The 24,318-nt window shown below is 41.9% G+C and overlaps 1 protein-coding gene across 1 annotated transcript in view; it reads right to left on the bottom strand.

The window, feature by feature from the left end:
• Positions 1 to 21,514, bottom strand: part of XKR6 (XK related 6) — a 299,519-nt gene extending 278,005 nt beyond the window's left edge. Inside the window, exon 1 of the mRNA XM_015144757.3 lies at positions 20,267 to 21,514. Within this exon, the coding sequence (XP_015000243.2) occupies positions 20,267 to 21,024 (758 nt within the window). The 5' untranslated portion in view covers positions 21,025 to 21,514. The remainder of the gene's footprint in view (positions 1 to 20,266) is intronic.
• Positions 21,515 to 24,318: the final 2,804 nt, after the last annotated feature.

The following is a 24,318-nucleotide window of genomic DNA, read 5'->3' as shown; positions in this document are numbered from 1 at the left end:
ATCCCAGCGCTTTGCAAGGCCAAGGTGGGAGGACTGCTTGGGCCCAGGAGTTCAAGCCCAGCCTGGGCAACACAGCGAGACCCCATCTCCACAGGGGGGGAAAAAATACAAAACTACAAAAATTAGCCAGCTGTGGTGGCCTGCACCTGTAGCCCCAGCTTCTTGGGAGGCTGAGGCAGGAGGAGCACGTCAGCCCAGGAGTTCAAGGCTGCAGCGCGTTATGATCGTGTTACTGCACTACAGCCTGAGCGACTCAACAAGACCTTGTGTCTAAAATATAAAAATAATAAAATGCTGTAACAGTTCGCTATGAAAGTCGGGGCTAAAACACCATCATGACATACAGGGTTAGAAGTCTTCCGGGACCACAACACTTCACACGTTTCGTTTCAAAGTTTCGGATGTATTCTATGGATGAAGAGGAACCAAAAAAGGTCTCTGACCTGAGAGTAACAAGTGCACTAAGACTGGTTGATCATGTTTGGAAAGGATGGGAAATGCTGGTTAATGTCCGTCTTTGGTGAGGGGATTTTAAAGGGTTGCTGTTTAGTTAAACAATTTATACTCAGTATTTTCTTCATCAACTGAAGACTGGTGAACGTTTTTCAGTCAAAAGCTTACATATGTATGATATTTCATAATGAAATTTTTTCTTAAAAACTTATATAAACATTTTTAGATTTCTTTGGTGCTAGACAATGTTTTGACTTTTAGACAGACTGTATTTCAGATGACATGCTTGCCTAATTTTATTCTTGAATATGGATAGCCTTTTTATACAAGCATATATCAACCTATAACTAGATTACAAAGTGACTATAGTTTTCTCCTGGTTCCACTCACAATGAGAACAATTATTTCATAGGTACATGTTTGTAACGCTTTAACATTGTTAGGTCTTTATTTGGAGAATTTATTCATACTTTGAACACGTAAGCAAGGCTTGTTTTGTACATTTATATATGTGGAAAGAGGAATAGATAAGTTATACAAAGGAGGAAAATTTGGCAAGGAAGAACCTCATCAATGCCAAGTCAAATCTTCAACACTGTGGGCCAGGTAGAAAAAGCTGTTAATACCTAACGTTCAGCAAATACTTACTATATGCATCAAGCACTATTCTGAGACTTGGCATGTGTTAATTCTTAACTCAAAACAACCCTATGACATAGTATCTTCTTCCACAAAGCTGTTCCTGATTTATTTATTTATTTATTTATTTAATTTTTGAGACAGGGTCTGGTTCTGTTGCCCAGGCTGGAGTGTAGTGGCGAGATCTCAGCTCCCTGCAACCTCCGCCTTCCAGGCTCAAGTCACCCTCCCATCTCAGTCTCAGTCTCACCATGTTGCCCAGGCTGGTCTTGAACTCCCAGACTCAAGTGATCCGCCCACTTCCCAAAGTGCTGGGATTACAGGCATGAGCCACCATGCCCAGTTTGTTCCTAATCTTTCTAACCAAAATAAACACTATTTACAGTATAGGGTTTTAGAGTCAACACCTTGCCCAAGTTAACTGGTCCGTGGCAGGGCTAAGGACTTGGGCTCCAAAAGGGAGGACCAGGCTGTTGCCCTTGCTATAAGGTGGTGGTGAGCCCCTACGACCACAGGTGACATCGTAGGAAGGGGAGTTTGAAAGAGCACTCTTCTGACTTAAAATACCACACAGGTCCTATATTGGAATAATTTCAGGCTTAATGGCACTGGGGTTGTCTTGTTAAACCCTGTCATTACAGGCATCACTGTGGCGCATTAACACCAGGACTAACTTTTTACCTGGTCATGGTCACACTGTGCTGCAGAAGTGCAAGTAGTCAGTTTTAAAGTTCTTTTAGGTGACATCTGAGACCGGTCCTCAGCTGGTCAGTGTGGCCAGGACACTGATAGGAGGCATACCTTGAGCTCAGATGGGTCAGCTGTGTGGATATATTAGCCGTGGTTTTGTTTTGTAAGTTGGGCAACAGTCCCGGGTGAGGAAGAGAAAAAGATTTTGTTTGTTCGTTCATTTGTGTGTTTCAAGTTGTAGTAGGGCTAGGAAGAAATAAAAATATCTAGAGTATTTGTAAAAAATGTTTTAATTCTGAAAAGCATACACAACAAAATTTACCATCTTAACCATTTTCAAGTGTACAGTTCAGTGGCATTAAATACACTCGCACTGCATCAACAGTCATTTCTGTAACTTTTTATCTTGTAAAACTGGAACTTTGCACCATATTAACAGTAACTCCACATCTCCCCTCCCCCCAGCCCCTGGCAGCTCCCTTTCTACTCTCTGTCTCTATGAACTTGACTCCTCTAGGGCCCTTTTGTAAGTGGAATCACATACTGTTTGTCCTTTTGTGGCAGGCTTATTTCACTTTGTAGAATGTACTCCAGGTTCATCCATGTTGCAGCATGTGTCAGAATTGCCTTCCTTTTTGAAGCTGAAATATTCCTTTGTACGCATCTCATATCCATTTTGTTTATTCACTCGTGTTGACGAAGGCTTAGGTGGCTTCCGCTTTTGGTTACTGTGAATAGTGCTGCTATGAACGTGGCTGTACAAATATCTCCTTGAGAACCTCCTTTCAATTCTTTTGTATATATATACCCAGAATTACAATTGCTGGATCATGGGGTAATTCCATGTTTCATTTTTTGAGGAATCACCATATTGCTTTCCACAGCAGCTGCCCCATTCCACACTCCTATCATCAGTGCACAAGGGTTCCAATTTCTCCACATACCTGTCAGCACTTGTTATCTTGTGTTTTTCTTTGTTTGTTTTTAGAGACAAGGTCTTGCTCTGCCACCCACACTGGAGTGAAGTGGGACATAACTGCAGCTTCAAAGTCCTGGGCGCAAGTGATTCTCTTCCTTAGCCTCTCGAGTAGATGGGACTACAGGCATGCACCATTACACCTGGCTAGTTTTTTGTTGTTTTTTTTTTTTTTTTAACTTTTTGAAGACATAGGGTCCCACCATACTGGGCCCGAGCTGGTCTTAAACTCCTGGACTCAAGTGATCCCCCCACCTCAGCAATCCAAAGTGCTGGGATTACAAGTATGAATCAGCACACCTGGCTTATTTTCCAGATTTTTAAAAATTATTTAAGATTACACCTGTGATAGTCAAAATAAACTACAATGTGAGGTTAACCAATTCATTTTTTATTTGGTCTTGAAAACAGGTCCTAAGACATATGCTATTACTATTACTATAAGGCCCCTAAGTATGGTTTTTGGAGAGTCTGCCCAAGTGGGCTCATGAAGTGGAAAGGCTCAGGAAGAAGGGTTTAAACACAGTATAAGGATTATAACATTTGCAGTAGTATGAACTTTTGGAAGCAATGTACATAATAGTGTTTATCTGGAGCATGCTCAGACATGGTTTTATACAACGCCAACAAGTCAAGACTGTCTGTAGTCTGGACAGTAATATCCCCTGGCTACAACAGATGATTCCAGTGTAAGGGCAAGACTCAGCCGGCACCAGATAATATAAGCAAATATAATGAAAAGTGTTAAAACTCTATTAATAAGATCAGCTAGACAAAAAAATTATCGCATACATAGTGTATATTTGACCTCTACCACCATACAGAGTCTGTTAAAGGTTTCAGAGTATAGTTTTATTCTAATTATAATTTGCAGTTTAATCTCTCAAGTACAATAGTCTGAGAAGATAATAATTACTTATTAGCCACACAGGTCACAGATTTTGGCTTTTTAAGAAGAAACAAGAGCCCTCATGCAGACCCTGGTACAGTCTCAACTGGTGGAGATACTATGGAAAGGAACTTTTAAATTATTAAATAGCCTCTAAATACATACATATATATATATACAGACACACATATATACACATACATACATATACACACACACATATTTATATTATTTCATTTATTAGTAACTTAATTTTCAAAAGTCAATTAAGAATGTCAGAAAATGTAACCTAACACTTGGAACTAACTAAACAGGTATTTTAAGATAGCTGACTGTTAGAAACTTCAGTGCTAGAATGGTAGATTTCTGTTTTTTAAATATTTTATGGTTTTCTATAAGAACTTACAAAACATACTGACCTGTTTTGACGAAAACATTTCTGGTTTGGTTTTACATTTAAGTCATATTTAGATATTTAACACCTTTATAAGGATTTTTATAACTTTTTTTCATTTTTGTAGATACAGGGATTCACCATGTTGTCCAGGCTGGTCTCAAACACCTGGGCTCATGCAATCAACCTGCCTCAGCCTCCCAAAGTGCTGGGAATGCAGGCATGAGCCACGATGCCCAGCCTCAATAAGGAATTTTTAGATCATTTGAATCCATCCCCAGAGGTTACTAACACACAAACCAAATAGAATTCCGTATATTTTAGTACACAGCACATCTTCAAATAACATCGTTTCATTGACCGTCATTTAGTTACACAGTTGATAAGAAAAATCCATTCCCAAACCAGGCCACTGTCTGGTGGGTTTTCTCCAGGTACTCGGGTTTCCTCCTGGACAAAGCTGAGCACATTAAGTTTATTAATGCATTTACCTGGGTCCAGTCTAAGGACATAAGTGGGGGTGTGAGTGTGCCCCATGATAGGATGGCACCCTGTCCAGGGTTGGTGCCCACCTTGTGCCCTGAGCTCCTAGGATAGGCTCTGGCCACCTGTGACCAGGTGCAATAAGTGGGTAAATAATTACCTCACGTTGTATTAATCTTTCTTAAATGTAGGTTATGGCTCACATTTATTTCAATGTTTAATGCCTGAAGTGTTTTTGGTCTTTACTTAAAAGTTTGGTGGTGTTTTTGTGACCAGAAATATGCCATAGAAACTTAACTTGTGCTTGCATCAATTAGCCTATGGGAAAACTGGCTTCCATATACATAGTTTCACTTAAAATTGCAGTTCCTAAGAACGCATTGATGACGTTGAAGATTTACTGTATAGGCTTTTAGAGTAAATTTCTAAATGTAGGTATAATTTTGCACATTTTTTAGGTATCTATTTGGTGGTCTATATATTCAACAGATGAGAACAAGTAGTCACTTTTGGGGATAGTTTCCTGGGAGATGGCACCCAATAAAGTCTCCAACGATGGGACAAGATTTTGTGAGAGCACACAAGCTGTGCTCACAAACCAAGATCCCAATCTTTCCTCAACCAGATGAAGTTTTCTTTAAGACCTGAAACATTGATGAGTCTTGGGCACAGGACTGTAATACTTTTCATTGAGTCCATGAAGGCCATTTTTACCTCAATGAAACCTCATCTAAAGAAAAATTATGGGCAGATCACGAGGTCAGGAGATCGAGACCATCCTGGCTAACACGGTGAAACCCCGTCTCTACTAAAAAATACAAAAAAAAAAAAAAAAAAAAAACTAGCCGGGCGCGGTGGCGGGTGCCTGTAGTCCCAGCTACTCCGGAGGCTGAGGCAGGAGAATGGCGTGAACCTGGGAGGCGGAGCTTGCAGTGAGCTGAGATCCGGCCACTGCACTCCAGCCTGGGCAGCAGAGCGAGACTCCGTCTCAAAAAAAAAAAAAAAAAAAAAAAGAAAAATTATTTAAAACTCCAGTTGTATTGTTTCAAGATAGTTTAGTATATTTAGTATGGCTCACTCTTCATTAAACTTCACAAGTATTTTTAAAAGCTAATTTAAATAGTTACCTGTTTGAGCTGACCAACGGAAACAGGGCTCAGGCTATTTCTGTATGACCCTCAGACTAAGAATGATTTTTATATTTTTTAAGGGGACTGTGCACCAGAGGCCTTCTGTGGCTACACATCTTAAAATACTTCTTTACAGAGAAAGCTTGCCAACTCCCGAATCAAAACAGAAATTAAAGTTTTAAAGGGAAATTGTCTCTTGTACTCTGCAATACCATTTCTTTTATATATACACACACACAGACACATTCATGGCTCCTATCCCCTTCCCACTTTAATCTGGAGGGTACCTGATATACACAGAATTTTTTGAGTCTCTATCCACCAAAATGCAGGCTCCTTCTCCTGTGACGTGAAGGTGTTGCCCAGCCACCCTTGATCTAGGTATGGTCCACGGCTAGTTCTTCACAATGGCACATGAGTGGAAGTGATGTGTTTCACTTCACCTCAAACCAGGGCTTTTTTTTTTTTTTTTTTTTTTTTTTTGGAGAGAGAGAGTCTTGCTCTGTCACCCAGGCTGCAGTGGCACAATCATAGCCCCCTGCAGCCTCAACCTCCTGAGCTCAAGTAGTCTTCCCATCTCAGCCTCCCAACTAGCTGGGAACCACAGGTGTGCCACACCACATCCAGCTCATCTATTTTTAATTTTTGTAGAGACAGGGTCTGCCTACATTGCCCAGGCTGGTCTCAAACTCCTGGGCTCAAGTGATCCTCCCACCTTGGCCTTCCAAAATGATGAGATTACAGGCATAAGACACCACGCTTGGCCCAAGCTAGAGTTTTTAAGAAGCAGTTATACTTTCTCCATAGTTTCTTTCCTTTCTCTGACTGAATGCTGAGGTGTTGAGTCCTGAGGATGTCAAAGCCACCACCAGCCATTCCACCCCATGATAAACAATACTGTTCCATTGTGTTCAGTCACTGACATTTTTGTTATTATAGCTATTGAGAACACAGGTTGTAATAATCATTAACACACATTGTGGATTTACTGCCTCTCATATTTAACTAACTTCTACTTAATTTGGAAGTTCTCCCAATCACCCTTCAAAAAGAAAGAGAAAAAAAACATGAAAACAGATTGTTTATACTGCAGAAAGCAGTCTGTTTATTCTACCCATCAGTCTTTTCCTTGACAACTGGCTACTGCTGCTCTTTTTTTGTTTACTGTCTGCTCAAATGATTTATTTAAAACCTCACTATAACCACATTTCAAATGAACCAAAACGTAAAACCATTCCTGCTTCACATGTGTTGTTCAAATGCCGATGCTGCATTGAGAAATTATAGCATCCCACCCAGTGGCTGGGTTTCAGAGGCAGAATGTGAAAGTGGACAAAAATAGCTCCACTTCAGTTCTTTATTGTAGACAAGGGCCAACAAAACATAAGAAAGGTAAGAAATGTCATTTAACCTTGAAACACTCTAGGATATCTCCCAAACAAGAACTTCCCAAAGCAACTGAAACTTGACATTCTCAAAAGCTGCATCTTGACACCATCGCTGATTCAAAAACATGTCAGAACTGCCACAACACATGTCTCTGGGATGTGGATTCCTTCCCACATGACTGGCAAAATGGGAATGACAACAGTATCATGCAAAAGGAGCGTTGGTTCAGGAGCCATTCTTCCCAGCATGTTAACGTTTTGAAGCTATTGAGGGCCAAGATTTTTTCACAAATAATATGAAAGACTTAGAAAAAAGAAAAAAAAGAAAAAAAAAAACCCTAAGAAAAATCAATTGTATCAAACCACCTTCCTTTTGTGCAAGTAGTGGGCATGAGGGTGGCTGGTTTAGTCACCTCAGTATTTACTGGGCTCTCCATTACCCAGTGATAGTGTGGGGCACATGAAGGCTACACTCTGAAGCAGAGCTTTAATTCTGGTGAAACTGGCCTCCATAATAAACTAACATCTCCAAGAATGAACCTAAAACCCGGGATAAACATGTCCCAGGATAAAATAAGGCCTACAATCAGTTGGGTGTAATGCTGAGTGCAAGTGTCAAGGAAGAGTTAAGCCTCCCTGTATTTTTACTTCAATTGTCATTGCTTTTGTTAAAATTCCACTCAAAAAGTTACATAGTTTTAAGTAGTCTGGCCTTAATTCTATTTTTTTCCTATAGCCCTGTTATTTTTAGTGTATGATTTTGCAGAATGAGAGGTTTTTCAGGAATGTGTATATCACATTACAGCAGATATGAGCCCATCGCAAACTGAGATAGTGAGCTGAAATGCCAAGCAATAAGCAAAAAGAAACACTCCAACCTCATCAGGCCCCATCCAAAATCAGGTAACACGCCTGACACATATCACATTTAATCATAAAGGCCTGCTGGGGTACACATTGACTCTTCCCACATTACATCTCAGAAACTACCTAAAAATTATTATGCAGATCCTATCAAATAGTGGACACCCCAAACACAGTCCACAAATGCTACATTCAAATTCTGTTTTTCCAAACTCATCACATGATTGTCTCTAACTTCAGCTTCGTTTTGACAACTTCTGTTTAATCTGCAAACTGAGTAATGAGTCCTTTATTGTAGTTTATCTTTCCTTCCAACCCACAGCCATATATACCATCACCCTCCAGGCGCAACCAAAACCACTTGATTGCTGAACTTTGAACGCAGAATTCCTTTATTGGAAGACACCATCTTTTCCTTCCGTTTTCTTCATCTTTGAAGGCAAAATGGCATCTTTTAAATGTACAGTGTAGGGTGATTTATAACTCTTCAGTTGACTACTCAAAAGCTGCTTTCCTTATGACCAAACAAAATGACAGATTTGGAGTGCTGCTCATTTTGATGCAGAATCATAATGAGCAGAGCATCTAACCCTCCCTGCCCTGTGCAAGTCCACAGACCCCAGGCCCCACCTCTGCCAGCCCAGCCTCTCCTAGGATTTCTGGCACTGAGCTTCTCTGTTACAAGGTTCTCGGATTTTCTCACCATTCCCATGTACGTTTAAATACTGGTAATCTAGGCCAGGCGCTGCGGCTCAAGCCTGTAATCCCAGCACTTTGGGAGGCCGAGACGGGCGGATCACAAGGTCAGGAGATCGAGACCATCCTGGCTAACACGATGAAACCTCGTCTCTACTAAAAAATACAAAAAAAATTAGCCGGGCGTGGTAGCGGGCGCCTGTAGTCCCAGCTACTCGGGAGGCTGAGGCAGGAGAATGGCGTAAACCCAGGAGGCGGAGCTTGCAGTGAGCTGAGATCCGGCCACTGCACTCCAGCCTGGGCGACAGAACAAGACTCCGTCTCAAAAAAAAAAAAAAAAAAAAAAACACACAAAAACTGGTAATCCATTAGAATCACCTGCGGACCTTCTTTTATCCATTCCGCCCCTCTAAATCTAAAATGCCTAGTGCTAAAAAGTTGATCAAAAAAAAAAAAAAAAAATTCCCAAGTCATTCTAACATATGCTCCTTCTCCCTGATAACTAACTCGTAGATATTGATAGAAATCAGCCTGCACAACTTTGCTTCTCATCCCTGTGTACTGCTTAGGGAACTTTCTGAAAACCTAGATTTTTAAAATATATAGATTCTTGGGCCCATCCCAGATCTCTTATGGTAGATTCCAAATATCTGGTTCCTCAAGTGATTCCAATGCACAGTCAAGGTTTGAAAACAGCTGCTTTGGACGGGTGCAGTGGCTCACACCTGTAATCCCAGCACTTTGGGAGGCTGAGGAGGGCAGATCACCTGAGGTCAGCAGTTTGAGACCAGCCTGACCAACAAGGTGAAACCTTGTCTCTGCTACAAGTACAAAATTTAGCCAGGCATGGTGGCTCATGTCTGTAATCCCAGCTACTTGGGAGGCCGAGGCAGAAGAATCACTTGAACCCAGGAGGCAGAGGTTGCAGTGAGCCGAGATTGCGCCATTGCACTCCAGCCCGGGCAACAAGAGTGAAACTGTCACACAAAAAGAAAAGAGAAGAGAAGAGAGGAGAGGAGGGGAGGGGAGGGGAGGGGAGGGGAGGGGAGGGGAGGGGAGGGGAGGGGAGGGGAGGGAAGGGAAGGGAAGGGGAGGGGAGGGGAGGGGAGGGGAGGGGAGCTTCCTTATAACCTCGGGATACAACTGCTGTTCTCAATGTTTCCAACAGGTCAAGAGAGAACCAACATATTTGAGTGCAGTATTTACATGGGACCTGTGGGGTATGCCAAACCTACATATTCCTTTCTGTAATGTGGAAGTCACAGGGTCAAAAGGTGCACCTACCCTGAGAAGGAGAATGAAGTACTGAAAACTATGTCCTAAGACCCAGAGGTATTAATATTACTCAGCTGTTTGATCCATCAGCAGTTACAGTCAACTACAAGAGTTACAAGCCTACCCCAAGCTCTGCAGTTTAATATTAATACATTAGACTAGACATCAGAGGTCTCAAAGAACCTCAGCTTATATACCAAGAGGCCCCAGGGGTTGAAGAATATCATTCCTCCATCTTCAATAAGCCAGAAAACAACGTCCCAGAGTAAAGCAAACTAATTCTGTCCCGCCCACAGCTTGGTGGGCTCTGGCTTCAAAAGTTGCCTCCACCAGTGCCATAGGTTACTTAATCACTTTAAGCCCACTTCTTCGTCTATAAAATGGGCACAAAATGCTTGTGAAAATTAAGTGAGACAATGTATATAAAAACAGAATATCCAATATAGTTTTCTTTCCTCCTTAATTTCTCTATGCCTCCTCCACTCTGCTTGAATTTTTGTCATACATTCTAACACACTAGCAGGGCTCACCTCAAGTTTACTGCAAGCATCACACACATGTCCTCTCCAACAACTAAACTAGGACATAGAGGGCCTTAGGGGGCACTTTATTTATCTTAGTTTCTCTAAAATGAACATGAAGCTTAAACTCATTAACTGTTGACTGGCAAGTCATTCAACAGACCTGATAACTCAGCTCCTAGTTCTATTAATATGACAGCAGTGGCTATCAAACCTTAAAGGTTAGAATTACCAGGAAGCCTGTTTAAAATACACATCCCCACCACCGACAACTACTTAATAATTGATTCCAGCAAGGATTCTCAACAGACACCAAAACCATAAGGTAAAGGGTTTTAGACACTGACACTTTGCTAACATATGACTCCCCAGTTACCTACCGATAGCAAAGGGAAAAACTACCTTTATATAAAGAAATCTGGCAGTCGCAACCTTAACCAAGGGATAAAACTTAGCATCACTAATAGTCGGACAAAACAGGTATGGGGCACCTACTGATATGATGCAAATATGAAGAAAGCAGTACTTCTGACAAAAATTTGTGCCTGAATGTAATTCAGCTCCTAGATGCAACTTCAAGTTTACTAGACATACAGAGTGCAAATGGCACCTGGAAGAAACACTCAGGCAATGCAAAATATGAGCAGACAAGAGAACTGGACTGGACCCTGGAAAAAAGTCAATGTCATGAGAAAAAAAAAAAGGAGAGGGACTCTTTTAAAGAAACAGCAACGTAATTCATAAATTTTTACTAAGTCCCTGTTTGAAGGGGAGAAAAAAACCACAAATAAATCTGCTGGGGACAAAAACTAGGTAAATCTGACTACAAAGCAGCTATTAGATGATTTTACAGAATTAAGGAAAATTATGGAAATACTGTTAATTTTCTCAGATGCAATGATACTGTAGCTTTGTAGAATTATTCTAAATATTTCATATTTGAGATGAAGTATTTAGAGGTGCAACATCAGGATAGGATATGTGTTAAATACACACACATACATATATATATATATATATATATATTTTTTTTTTTTTTTTTTTTTTTTTTTTTTTTGAGACGGAGTCTCACTCCATTGCCCAGGCTGGAGTGCAGTGGCATGATCTTGGCTCACTGCAATCTCCGCATCCCAGGTTCACACCATTCTCCTGCCTCAGCCTCCCAAGTAGCTGGGACTACAGGCACCCACCACCACACCCAGCTAATGTTTTGTATTTTTTTAGTAGAGACGGGGTTTCACCATGTTAGTCAGGATGGTCTCGATCTCCTGACCTCGTGATCCACCCACCTCGGCCTCCCAAAGTGCTGGGATTACAGGCATGAGCCACCACACCCGGCCAAATATATCTATATCAACAACTGGCCAAGCACAGCGACTCACGCCTATAATCCCAGCACTTTGGGAGGACAAGGCAGGAGGACTGATCGAGGCCAACAGTTCAAAACCAGCCTGGGCAATATAGCAAGACCCCCATCTCTGAAAAAAAAATTTTTTTTTTTTTTTTTTTGAGATGGAGTCTCGCTCTGTCACTGAGGCTGGAGTGCAATGGCACAATCTCAGCTCACTGCAACCTCTGCCTCCCGGATTCAAGTGATTCTGCTGCCTCAGCCTCCTGAGTAGCTGGGACTACAGGCACATGCCACCACACCTGGCTAATTTTTGTATTTTTAGTAGAGACACCATGTTAGCCAGGATGGTCTCGATCTCCTGACCTCGTGATCCGTTTGCCTCAGCCTCCCAAGCTGCTGGGGTTATAGGCGTGAGCCACCGTATCTGGCCTACAAAAATCTTTTTAAACGAGCAAGGTGTGGTGGCACACACCTTAAGCCCCAGCTACTCAGGAGGCAGACGCAAGGGAATTGCTTGAGCCTAGAAGTTCAAGGCTGCAGGGAGTTATGCTCACGCCACTACACTCCAGCCTGGGCAACAGAGTGAGAATCTTGTTTCTTTAAAAAAAAAAATTACTGAAGCCAGGTGAATGGTAACAGCTATTCATTATACTGCTCTATTTCCCTGTGTGCTTAAAAGCTTCAGTAATAAAAATTGAGCAAAAATACACATTCCCTGGCCCAACTCCCTGAGGCTCTGATCCTGAAGTCTGTAGTAAGGCCTGGAATCCGCATGTTAATGGCCCCGTGCACTCTCCTAACACAGGAGTCTCTGCCACACTTGAAGAAACACAGCTGAAGTGAGAAAGCCAGGCGCCTGCCCTCTGGAGGGGCCTGAGTTCTGGATTGCCCTGCCTGCTCGACTTTACTGGCAAGCTTCCCAAGCTACGGGTTTGGCATCTTCCTCAAATCTGCTGCCTTTCCTCATTTGTTCAGTGTATTTAAGACGGAAAGAAAAGGAAGCATCATGGTGATACGAATGTTTTAGCTCACCGACCCATGAGTGAAAGCGTCTGGCCAGGGCAAGCTGTAATTATCAATCCTACCTGTCCTCCAAGAGGGTTGTGAAGAAAACAGTATGTAGCTCTCTGTGAACCGAATACTCTAATTTCTTCCTAGAAATGAATGATGAGCATAGTCCATGCTCTAAATCAATGACCAAGATAAAACAGATATTGCTTCCTCATTTAAACTAAGAAGACGAAAACACTCCATTCAAAACAAAAATTATTTTTAAAACCACTTGTTTAACATTCCAAGGTAAAAGAGATCAATGAGAAGAAATTTTTTGTTAGCAATCTGTAAAATACCATAGGGTGCAGTAGTATGTTTTGAGCTATATTAAAATATGCAATATACCAAGATCTATCCACATTAGAAATACAGAAATGAAAACTCTAATGTTGAAATTTTATGTAGAACTATATTGTCACTGTAACAATATCCACTGAATTCTCTAAGCAAATTCCATCTTTCCTAAAAATTCGACTAGTGCCAAAAAAGAACTTATACCTTAATCTAAAAAAAAAAAAAATTCACTTAACAGAATTATTTCCTAAAAGAGCTGAAGTGACATGATAGTATCACTAAAAAAAAAAATTGTTTTACAAACACTAACTTTTCAAAGTTAAAGAACACATCTCAAACAACAAATTACAGTAGGTAATTTTAAGGTTCTGACCCCCCACAAAAGAAATTAACCTTGGTAAACAATTCAGAAAAACCTCCAAAATACATGGCTTAAACAGATATGCATATATTGCTTTAGCTTAATCTACCAGTAAAAATTTAAAACAGATGACAAAAAAAGAGTACTGAAAAATATAGTTTAATTTTAGCTGAAATTGCAAATTCACAAAATTAGCTGATAAAGTCAGCACAAGTTTCTCAGTAAATTTAGTCTGCCATAAATTTTGACATTAACTAATGAGATCTACAAAATGTCCCTATAGGTAGGTAAGTGACTCAAAATGAGAATTTGTTTAGTAAGTCAGAACAATCCATGGCAGGACTTAGAACTCTCTACTCCAAATCAGCACCTAGGAGACATATATACTTGCTTTAAAAATAGTTTAATTGATCAAACCAGACTGAAATTCCCTTTTTAACGCTATTTTCAAAGCACAAATACCTGTAGCATAATGAACTTTTTTACATTGAAGAGACATTAAAGATCAATCCATTTAACTCCTTGTTTGATAAATATGAAGAAACTGAGGCCAGTGGTTGTAACTTGCAGAGTGACAAACCTGACTTCTTACCTCCAACAGTCATTCCCTTCATACCAGGCTATGTCCTGTGCTTTTCTTAAATATCTCCAATAGTGGTAAGCAGTGGATTGTCTTTAGGCAATTAGTCAAAAGTCACTGAACTTGTTAAATGAGAGTATATTTTCATAAATTTTTTTAAAAGTTTTACTTTTTAAAAGTCAAATAAGAAATCCAGAATTTCTGATGAGAAGAAACTAGATGAACAGCACATCATGGGGAGTAAACTAAAATTTTAACCACAAACTTATTTGCAGACAGCTCGCTATAAAGCAAATCATCCCGGGGTGAAAATGGCAACATTGGAGACATAACTTCTTTTTGCATCCCACAGAATCTTTCCATCCCACAGAATCTTTCCAACATTCCAGCATCTACCTACTGCATAAGCCTGACTAGGCAACTGACCTTATGAGTAAGTCTATAGTCAAATGATGTTGAAGACAGAAATGAACAACTTGTGACTTCTAGTAGGCACCTGCCTGCTAGATTTCAGGAGCTCTGGCCTTCTTACAACACAGATTTTGATACTTCATTTCTGGATCCTTCTGGAAATACTATGCTGCATCACCAGTTGCAATTTCGCTCCAAAGCATGCCATTTTTTCATCCCCTTCCCTTGAGGATTTACCACAAATGTCAAGTTTTTAGGGTTACTGTTCACTCAAAAACAAGAAATAAATCTTCAGAGATGTTCGCTTCTTATTCATTCTCCCACAGGAAGGATCTCTGTCTCAATTTAACCCACTTACCCTCACAGCTAAGCATGTATTTCTGGATTTTTCAGATGGGAGGAGGAAGAAGGGAAGAAACCAGGAGAGGCAACTTCATGTGGTTAAATCTGCTCCTCCTTTTCCTTGATGGTACCAAAGGGTCTTGCCCACTGCAACATTATAAAAAATAATCATCCTAGTGTTTTTACAGTTTAACACTTTATGTTTACGCCTTTCATTCTTTTAGCACTTCTGTTTACCTAAGGTAGAGATTCATTTTTTTTTTCCAACTGGATATTCGATTGCTATCATTTGTTAAATAATTCTTTTTCCATCCACTGATTAGCAATGCCACCTTTACTATGTACTAAATTCTCACAAACATATCTATATATGTATAGACTCTTCATTCTCCTTTGAACTATCTGCTTAATTTCTCTGCACATTGGTCTAATTATTGACACATTATAGCACATCCACTTCCTGATCGGGTAAGCCTCAACATTCTTCAAAGTTTTTTGACTACTCAAACTCATTTATACTTTTCTCAGATCAATTTTACCCAACTTTCCCCTCAGAAAAACCCCACTGAGTTTTTTTTTTTTTGAGACAGAGTCTCGCTCTGTCGCCCAGGCTGGAGTACAGTGGCGCAAACTCAGCTCACTGCAAGCTCTGCCTCCCAGGTTCACATCATTCTCCTGCCTCAGCCTCCTCAGTAGCTGGGACTACAGGCACCCGCCATCACACTCAGCTAATTATTTTTGTATTTTTTAGTAGGGACGTGGTTTCACCATGTTAGCCAGGATGGTCTCGATCTCCTGACCTCATGATCCGCCTGCCTCGGCCTCCCACTGAGCTTCTTTTTAACCAGAATTCTATTAAGCTTACGGATAAAATTAAAAAAAAAAAAAATGCTATTTTTACAATGAGATTCTCACCCATTAATAAGCATATAAAACTCATTCTCTCTCTACTCACACACCCACACACCCCACAAATACAAGTATACAATCTATTAATGTGTCTATGATGGTACCCTGGCCCCACACAGATGAATTTCCTTATTTGTACGTATCTAAATATTGAATATTACCATTCTTAAACCACAAAATCTTAGCATTAGAGGGACATTACAGATCACTTATCCCAACACCACTCATAATCCCAGTTATGTTTCCTCAAGACTATTTAATAGATTCGTTTCAGATATAAACAGAATTATTATACCTTTCACACGCAACATAAACATTATTTGTATCTCACAAAAGGCAAAGAGAAGTGGGTTACATTTACTGAAGACTGTTTTGAATTTGCGAATTCTTTCAGAATGAGATTAATACTTGAGCTCAAAAAAAACAAAACAAAAACAGAAAACACGGAGTACCATTACATTAGGGCATCCCCTTGAGTAGCCCTCGAGACACTCGTGCTCCCAAGGTAAAGTCGTTCGTTATGGTGTTATCCGGGGGCCAAACTTAATGGTACCAGATCATTTCTTTCCCAATTCTGCCATCATATTTATTAAGAACACAAATCTAACATTCCTCTCCAAATGGAATAAGCCTGAAATCCAGTTCTCAAGTGTTTCTCAAGCGTGGGGTTCCCACATGATCACCTGTGGGTCTTCTAAAACTATGACTTCTTAGGTCCTCCCCGGGGAGTCTTCTTCAGCAGGTCCAGCAGTGCCTCGGCTTTTCTATTGAAGGGCTGCAACAGATTCTCTTCTCAGCCAGAACTAAGAACCACTATTCTAAAATATTCAACATGAACAAAGACCCATCATAGACAGTATCCCTACACAGAGGAGCAGAGAGGAGGGCAGGGGAGTGATTAAAAAAATAATAAAGCGTCTTCGCCAGCCCAGCAACATTCACTGCTGATTGTGTAGAGAGCTGCATATCCAAATTGCACCAGTCTCAAATCAGAAAACAACGCTAAAACAGAGCTGTAGACTGCTCAGCTGGATGGTGCCATTATAAAATGCAAAATGCCTTTTCCTTTTTACTCCCCTGAAGGCAACCCTCTACCACATCCCATCTCACAAGATAAAGAACCACTGACCATCCTCTTAAATATGGCAAGTCGTATAAAGAAGTAAATTCCTTTTACTCTGAAATAGAAGGGTGCAAACACACACATAAAACTACATTCATTAAATGGGAGATTAATGATGTGGCCATGACATTTTGGTCAAATAACTGTTGCTTCTTGACTGAAGAGAACTGACAATGCACTAAGCAACCTCTAAAAGTAACACAAAAGCAGAGAAAGGACAATAGCTCAAGGGAAAACTTGCACACATCAATGCAATAAGCGAACTAAATCACACTGTTCCTAAAGCCAAACCCTCCAAGAAAATGCTCTCTATTAACAACACATTGTACAAAAGTGAAGCCCAATGTGACTCATGCTCCTGGAATACGTGATTCATATGCCTGTTATCCCCACGAAAAGCACCTGAAAAATAAAGCACATCAAGCTATACAGAGGTTGTTACATGTTTAGTAATTAGTGGGAGTAAGGCATGCATGAAAAAGACCTTAATCACACACTAGTGCTCTGCAAAGCAGGTTCACGGGGCCACATCATTCTACAGACAACCATTCTTCCATGCTCCAATTTCAGCCCAACCAAAAATACTTTCTTACATTTTATAAAGTCATTTGATAAAAGACGTCAAGTATTTGCCATCTTGACAGCAATGGCAAGATGCACAGAAGTGCCCCATCTTAATATCGAGGGAAACTAAATTTTATTAAATAGGTGTTGTGCTTTGTCCAAGCTATAACCAAATAATTTTACATTTTAAAAAATCTGAAGAGACAAGTATTCATGGTTTAATGGAATCAGTTTTGACAATGTACAACTTCACTGACATCTTTTCTTAGAGATGCAGCCCAAACCAAATGATAGAAATATTAGATCTTAACCTTTATGTCATGTGACCATAAGAGACAGCAAAGTTTCAACAGCAAATATGATTAAGGAAACAACTATAAACCCAAAAGATCTTCAATAAAAATAGAGATGATGTATGTTCATACACATTGACAAGCAATTGTTTGCCAAAAGATTAAAACAAGAATTCCTCTAAAGCTTTTACATATGAATGATTTCAACACAAACAACATGGCTAGCAGGTATTAAAGCAGCAGACCTTGCTCCTGCAGTATTTCAAACAAAACCATCTAACTGGGAAAAAAATTTTTTTTAATAAAATCCTTCCTCAGTAAATACTGCTTTTGAAGTATAGCTATGTTAGAAGAAACAACTTACCAAAATTAGCATGTCTTTTAATAACTTAACTTTGGGAAATATTTAGAGATATACTCTAATCTTGAAAAAAGATGTAAAAAAAACTAGATAGTAAAGTCACAGGCACTTTATATCACTGCAGATGAAAGTTAAGATCAGAAAAAAAATACTACCCCACATACAACTAAAAAAGCTGAACTGACATTTTAAATGTACTTTTCAGTTTGCCCTAAAATCTGGACTTCCACTTTGCCCAGAAACAATTAACGTTTAGGTGAATGGAGGTGGGATTTTATTCTACTCCAACTTCATTCTGTCTCAAAGCTTAACTACTAATAAGTGTTCAGGACAGATTCCACTAGAAACAGTTCTCTCAGGAATTCTAACTTGACACCAACATTTTTATTGCCCACACTTAGAAGTTTACCTCATGGAGATAGTTGACTTCGGCTTGTTCAGCAGAAGCCGACCAGTACATGCTACTAAATTCTACTGGCATGTTAAAATCTCTCTTCCCCATACTTTTTGTCCCTCCCCAGCTTCATTCCTGGCATCTTAACAATCAGAAACCACCACCCTCCCCCGCCCAAAAAAAAAAAGGTATCTCCAATACCAAACACACTACCTTTGATTCGGTATGACTTTGAGTGTGTGGGTGTTTGGGAATTTAGATTCCAAATTTAAAACATATTTCAGAATTTTATTTGACCCCAAGCTATGCTTACAACAGCCAAAAGTTAATCAGCACTTTTCCTATTTTTATTCTCTCACTTCTTATAAACTTATCAGCAGGAAACAAATTATCTGCAGACAAATGCAGCTAGAGAAAAAGCTGTTTGGTTCAGCCTAGAAAGGCCAGTAAACAACTCTGGGTGGTGCAGGGCCTACGGAACCACCCTCACTTCCCCTAGCCTGAATTTGCATGTAAACCCAGCAGGACAAAGTTCTTGCATCTACTCTCGTGATTTGACTTAATTCAACCCCATGCTTTCCGAAATGTTTTTATTTAAATAAATTCCGCAAAGAGATCTGGACAAACCATTAAAAAGACAGCAGATTTTATTTCAGCTAATCTGGGTATATCTGTTACCTGAACTACTAAGTGCCTAAAATCTCCTACTAAGCTAGGAGTCAGGGCAGCCTAGGCAAAATGTCTTCTCATAGAAGCCATGCACTTGAAGAGCTTGCCCGCGTGTAATTTATCTTCAGTAAGTTTTTTTCTCTTGCAAATGCTTTCACCTGCAACTCACTGTTTCCAGAATACACACAAGCTAATTTAAGTAAGAAGGCACAGATGTACCCAGGTGTGAATGGGTTCATTTCCTCAGTTTAGCCAGGGAGGCAGTCAGTGAAGGCGCCTGGCTGAAAGAACACCTGCAAGTGGTTTGTGAGGGACTGAACTGGCACACGGGAAATTTACAAAGGGAGAAAGGGCCGCAAAGCCAAGCTTGGGTCTTGTGTAAATATAAATCACTTACGCACTGGCCTGGCTACCAAAAACATCGTTCCCCCAGAATAGGTATCCAGGTGGCTAATTGGTTTTCTGGAGGTGAGAGTTAACACCAAACGCTCGCGCCCATCACATTTTATTCCATTTTTACCTGTCACTAAGAAAAGGACACGTCTAATCCAGTAAACCAAAAAAAAAAAAACAAAAGTCTTTTTTCCTTTCGGGAGAGCAGCGGTTTGGAGTCATTCACAGGGGCTGGGAGTGCGGGAGGGGGAAGGGGCGTGGAATCCAGGAGTGCTCGCAGGCGGCAGCGAGGGTTTTTCCACAGGGCCCCACGCAGGCCACTGCAGAGGGAGAACGGGGGAAGAGGGAAAGATGTCTCACCCGGGAACAAACCCGAGTGCAGCGGCTGGAGGAGGGAAGGCTTCCCCGGGCCGCGAGGTGGGGTGCAGCCCAGGGCGCCTGCAGCTGGTTACCTCGGGAGGCAGGGAAAAGAGGCGCCCGGGAACGGAGGTCTGCAGAGGAGACGGGGAGGGCGGGCTGAGGCAGGGACCCTGCCGAGTGCGAAGCGGGGATGAGGACGGGCCAACAGCAGGTCTCGGCCTCCCCGGGCCAAAGGCGTGGCCAGGGATCCAGATCAAACGCTGGTCTTTTGGAGACGCCAGGGGCGGCACGCGGCCGGTCCCTCCTTCGAGCCCCCCGCGCTGGGCCCGTCCGAGGGGCCGCCCCAGAAGCACCGGGAGGGCAGAGGGGCTCCGCAGGGCCGGCCCGCCCCCACCCCGCAGTGCTCTTACCTCCACACCTGCCCCATCTGCAGCAGGTGGATGACCGACTGCCAGATCCACACGGAGAGGCGGCACAGGCGCTGCGCCCCCGGCGTGGCCGAGACCCCCGCGCCTGGGACGCCGCGGGCCGCGCCGTAGACGGCCCCCATCATGGGGGGGCCCCGGCTGCTGAGCCCCTCCACGGCGCCCAGCCCGCCGCCAGTGTAGTCCTGCACGAACCAGCGGAAGCTCAGGCTCTGCACCAGCAGCGACGGCACCAGCACGAAGAAGAGGGTCAGCCCGAAGTAGCCGTAGTCCCCCTTGCGGTAGTAGTCGAGGGCCAGCCACAGGTCGGTGCCCACGTCCCCGAAGAACACCAGCAGCGCCAGCACGATCCACAGGCAGTCGAGCCACGGCCGCTCCACCTGCGGCGGCGGCGGCTCTGGCCGCGCGGCCGAGGGCGTCGGGGGTTGGCGGTCGGCGCCGGGGGCCGCGGGAGGCTGCAGCGGCTGGTCCCCCCCGTCGGCGGCGGCGCTGCGGCGCGGCTTCTTGCCCAGGAGGGAGCGCAGGCAGGCGGAGCGGCAGCCCCAGTAGCACGAGGAGGTGTTGCAGCAGTGGCAGATGTGCAGCGAGCTGCTCTCGCCGGGCTCGCTGCCGTCGCCGCCGCCGCCGCAGCCGCCTCCCCCGGGCTCCCCGTCCTCCTCGCCGCCACTGCCCACCGCCTCGTCCAGGTTGTGCAGCTGAGCGAAGCCCACCCCCACGCCACCGCCATCGGATTTCGCCGCCATCTTGACTCTCTTCCCAGCTCCGGAGGTTGGGGGGGAGGGACGGCGGGGGGGGAAGAAGGCAGGGAACGGGGAGGGGGGGAAACGAATGGAGAGGAAGGGGGGCGGGGAGGAAGCGGGGGAGCAAACGAACGAGGGGGGAGTGGGCCAGGGAACCCCCTCCGCTTCCGGGTAGTTGGCGTCACTTCCGGGCGAGCCCCCCAATCGCACGGCGCCCGCAGCTCCCCAGCCCTACCCTCCCGGCCAAGATGGCCGCCCTCCTGTGCCTCAGCTGCTGGGCGGGGGACCGGGGGGTTCTCCCCGCCAGGGCTCCCCTTCCCCTCTTCCGTTGACCCCGAAACCCATCAGGTTGACCCCTCGGCGTTTCAGAATCCGGCTGGGCCGAGTGAGGCGGTCCAAAGTGATCCCTGGAGGGGGCAGTGCCAGACGTTTTGGGGTCCCCTTCCTCAGCGTCGCAGCTCACAGCTTTCCTCCTGGAGAAACGCCCCCTAACACCCTCCTGGCTGCTGGTGGAGGGGCGGGACCTTTGAGGGAAGGGGCGGAGCTAGTGGAAAGCAGGTGATTACGTGTCACTTCCGGGAGATGGGATGACCTCATTGTGTAGTTAGACAACACCCCCAATCAAAATGTCTGTGTCTCACCTCTTTGGCTGTTTGTTTTCTTTTAAATTTCTCTTTTATTCTTCTCTTATTTTGAGGGTCTTTAAAAATTACATAAGTCAGATTTTCACAAGCAAGTTATTGATTCTCACTTCCATTTAGACACCTCTCCTCTTTTACCTCTGTTGACCTCCTGATTTTTCTGTCACTGACAACTTTACCATGTTTTGTAATAAAGTTTCCATCATTGCCTTAAGAAAACTTCAGGCAAAATTCAACTGGAAATCAGCCTGGTTGTGTCTTACATGTTGGAGCAAGGAATTGTGACCTTGAATGTTTTTTCTGCCCTATGGAAATATATTCTACCAACTTTTTTTTTAATATGCAATTTTTAAATTCTGTGATCTTAACTTGGAAAATGCAGAACTAGCCAGGGCTTAACCTGTATCAATTATTTGTTCAGGTTATTTAAATGTGTAAGGAGTGCCTTTTAGAATTTTTTTGGTGCTAAGGCGCTGTGGGTAAACATAGCTTTAAATGAGGAAAAAATATTATCAGTGTGCTATATCATTAAAGTAGGTGCAGGATACACTACTTAAACTTAGCTAACAAATTACAAAAGTGAAACAGCACCGAATGGATTTGAATTACAATGATCTTCCAGTGAAAGTATTTTTGAAGCCAGATAGCCAAAATAGGGCAAGATACATGGTTACAGTTGTTCCTGATCAGATGAAATGAACATTTTGAAGTTTAAAAAAAAGAATGAGGGGGAAAAAGTCCCTGGATTTTCTCCTTGACCTCCCTAGATTTTTGAACTCATTTTTGTGATTCTGTCTACTTCTCCCTTCAATAAAGTCTTCTAATAATGCCAATAACTGTCTTTAGAATGTTAAGAGTACAAATTAGGTAATATTTGTATGGCTGGAGGTTCTATGGAAGAAAGGTGCCTTTGACAACTTCAATAGTTACTTTGATACTATTGAATACTATGGCACCTATGAATTTTGGGAGTGGCAGGGTAGATGGGGATACTACATTTTAGGACACAGCTTTTCATGAGTATACATGCCAGTATAAAATCTCTGAAGACTTTAGAAAAAGTACTAATAGTGAATTTTTACTCCCACATATTGGGAAGAAGGGAGTGATTCCAAAATCAACTTTTAGAAACAAGCCATATAACTGTATCCATGTATTTCATGCTATGATTGAAGCCTCATACTCCCTATGTAGTAAAACGTAAGGCCAGCAGGTAAAGATTATTTCTGCATATAGATGGGATTCTGTTTCTTTGCTGAATTTGAATGAATAACACTTTACACGGCATAAATATAGAGTAGGATTGTCCAGGTATGGACCCCAATTTCACTAAAGTAGTAACATGAATAATGTGAGCAAGATTATCTCTTCAAATATCAGTTTTCACCTTTATATAATGGGAATAACAACAGTGACTTTTCTGAAAAGTTCATGGGCAGATTAAAGGCAGTAATCCTTTCAAGGATCTCAATATGATACCTGATAGGCAGTTAAGCACTAGAGAGTAACTGCTATTATTATTACCATTGTTATTATTATGTTTGCATAATACCAACATGTATCTACTTAAATTCTATCACTGAGTGTATTTGGTATCTCTAATAAAAGAAAGCATTTTGAAATGCTTCTAGAAAATAGGTGCAATTAATTTGTGCTTTCAAATATATTTTCTCTATTTAAGCTATGAGGCTGTGAAATGAGGTACAAAAGCAGGCAGTAATGGCATATTTATGATTCCTATTTCTCTGTGCCCTGAAAGAACATAATCTACTAGTGAAATTAGCTAAGTAAATTACACTCACTATATAAGGCTGACAAATGAGCTTACGAGTCAAAAGTGTTTATTACAATTGAAGTTTCAAGTAGATATATAAGATTATCAGACTGTCAAGTGATTTCAACTTTACATTTGCTGTTTCAACAATTTTATCCTTCTACTTTCTTTGGAAGAAGTATACATTATAGAACCCAGAAAGCTCTAAAATTAAAATCAGTTACAGTGATAATAAACCTCTCATGAAGACTCACTGAAAAGTTAACATAAATCTGGACTATGCATTGGATGGCACATTTTTACCTAGAATTTTGGGGGTGGTTTTTGTTCTAAGTAAGCCAGCACTTAGCACAATGCTGAACACATAGTGGGCACTCAGTAAGTATTGATTAAATTATTGCAAACTAATTTTCCAGATAACTGAAATTTAAGTGCCAAAAAAAAATGGTATTTTACATTTTATGATGTAAATCTCCATAAAATTAAATCATTTATTACAGAGATACCTCAAAACGTTAGTTAAATTGGGGGGAAAGTGAAAGAAATACATTGCCCATTGGCTTGCTCTCTGCACATTAGGCAGAAAGTTGACCTTTTCTTGACAACTTGACCTTGAAGTGGCCTTATGCTAAGAGGCTCTAACAATTTATGTGCCTGCTCCGGCCTGCTAAGCACCACACCACTGTTGTTGAGGTTGGTGGTGGTGGTGGTGGTAGCGGAGGTGGTTTTTCCTAACAATATTTTTTAATCTCTGCTTTTTAAAATTTATTCAGTCAATTAAAAACTTTGGCCCCTGTATTTACTCTTTAATATAGGCAGAGAAGCCAAACAACAAAGCATGTTGGAGTTACTTGTAAAATAATACTAAATAGATAGTTAGAG

The sequence above is a fragment of the Macaca mulatta genome, chromosome 8 (assembly GCF_049350105.2).
Source record: "Macaca mulatta isolate MMU2019108-1 chromosome 8, T2T-MMU8v2.0, whole genome shotgun sequence".
NCBI classification, from domain to species: Eukaryota; Metazoa; Chordata; class Mammalia; order Primates; family Cercopithecidae; genus Macaca; species Macaca mulatta.
This window is presented reverse-complemented; position numbering and strand designations above follow the sequence as displayed.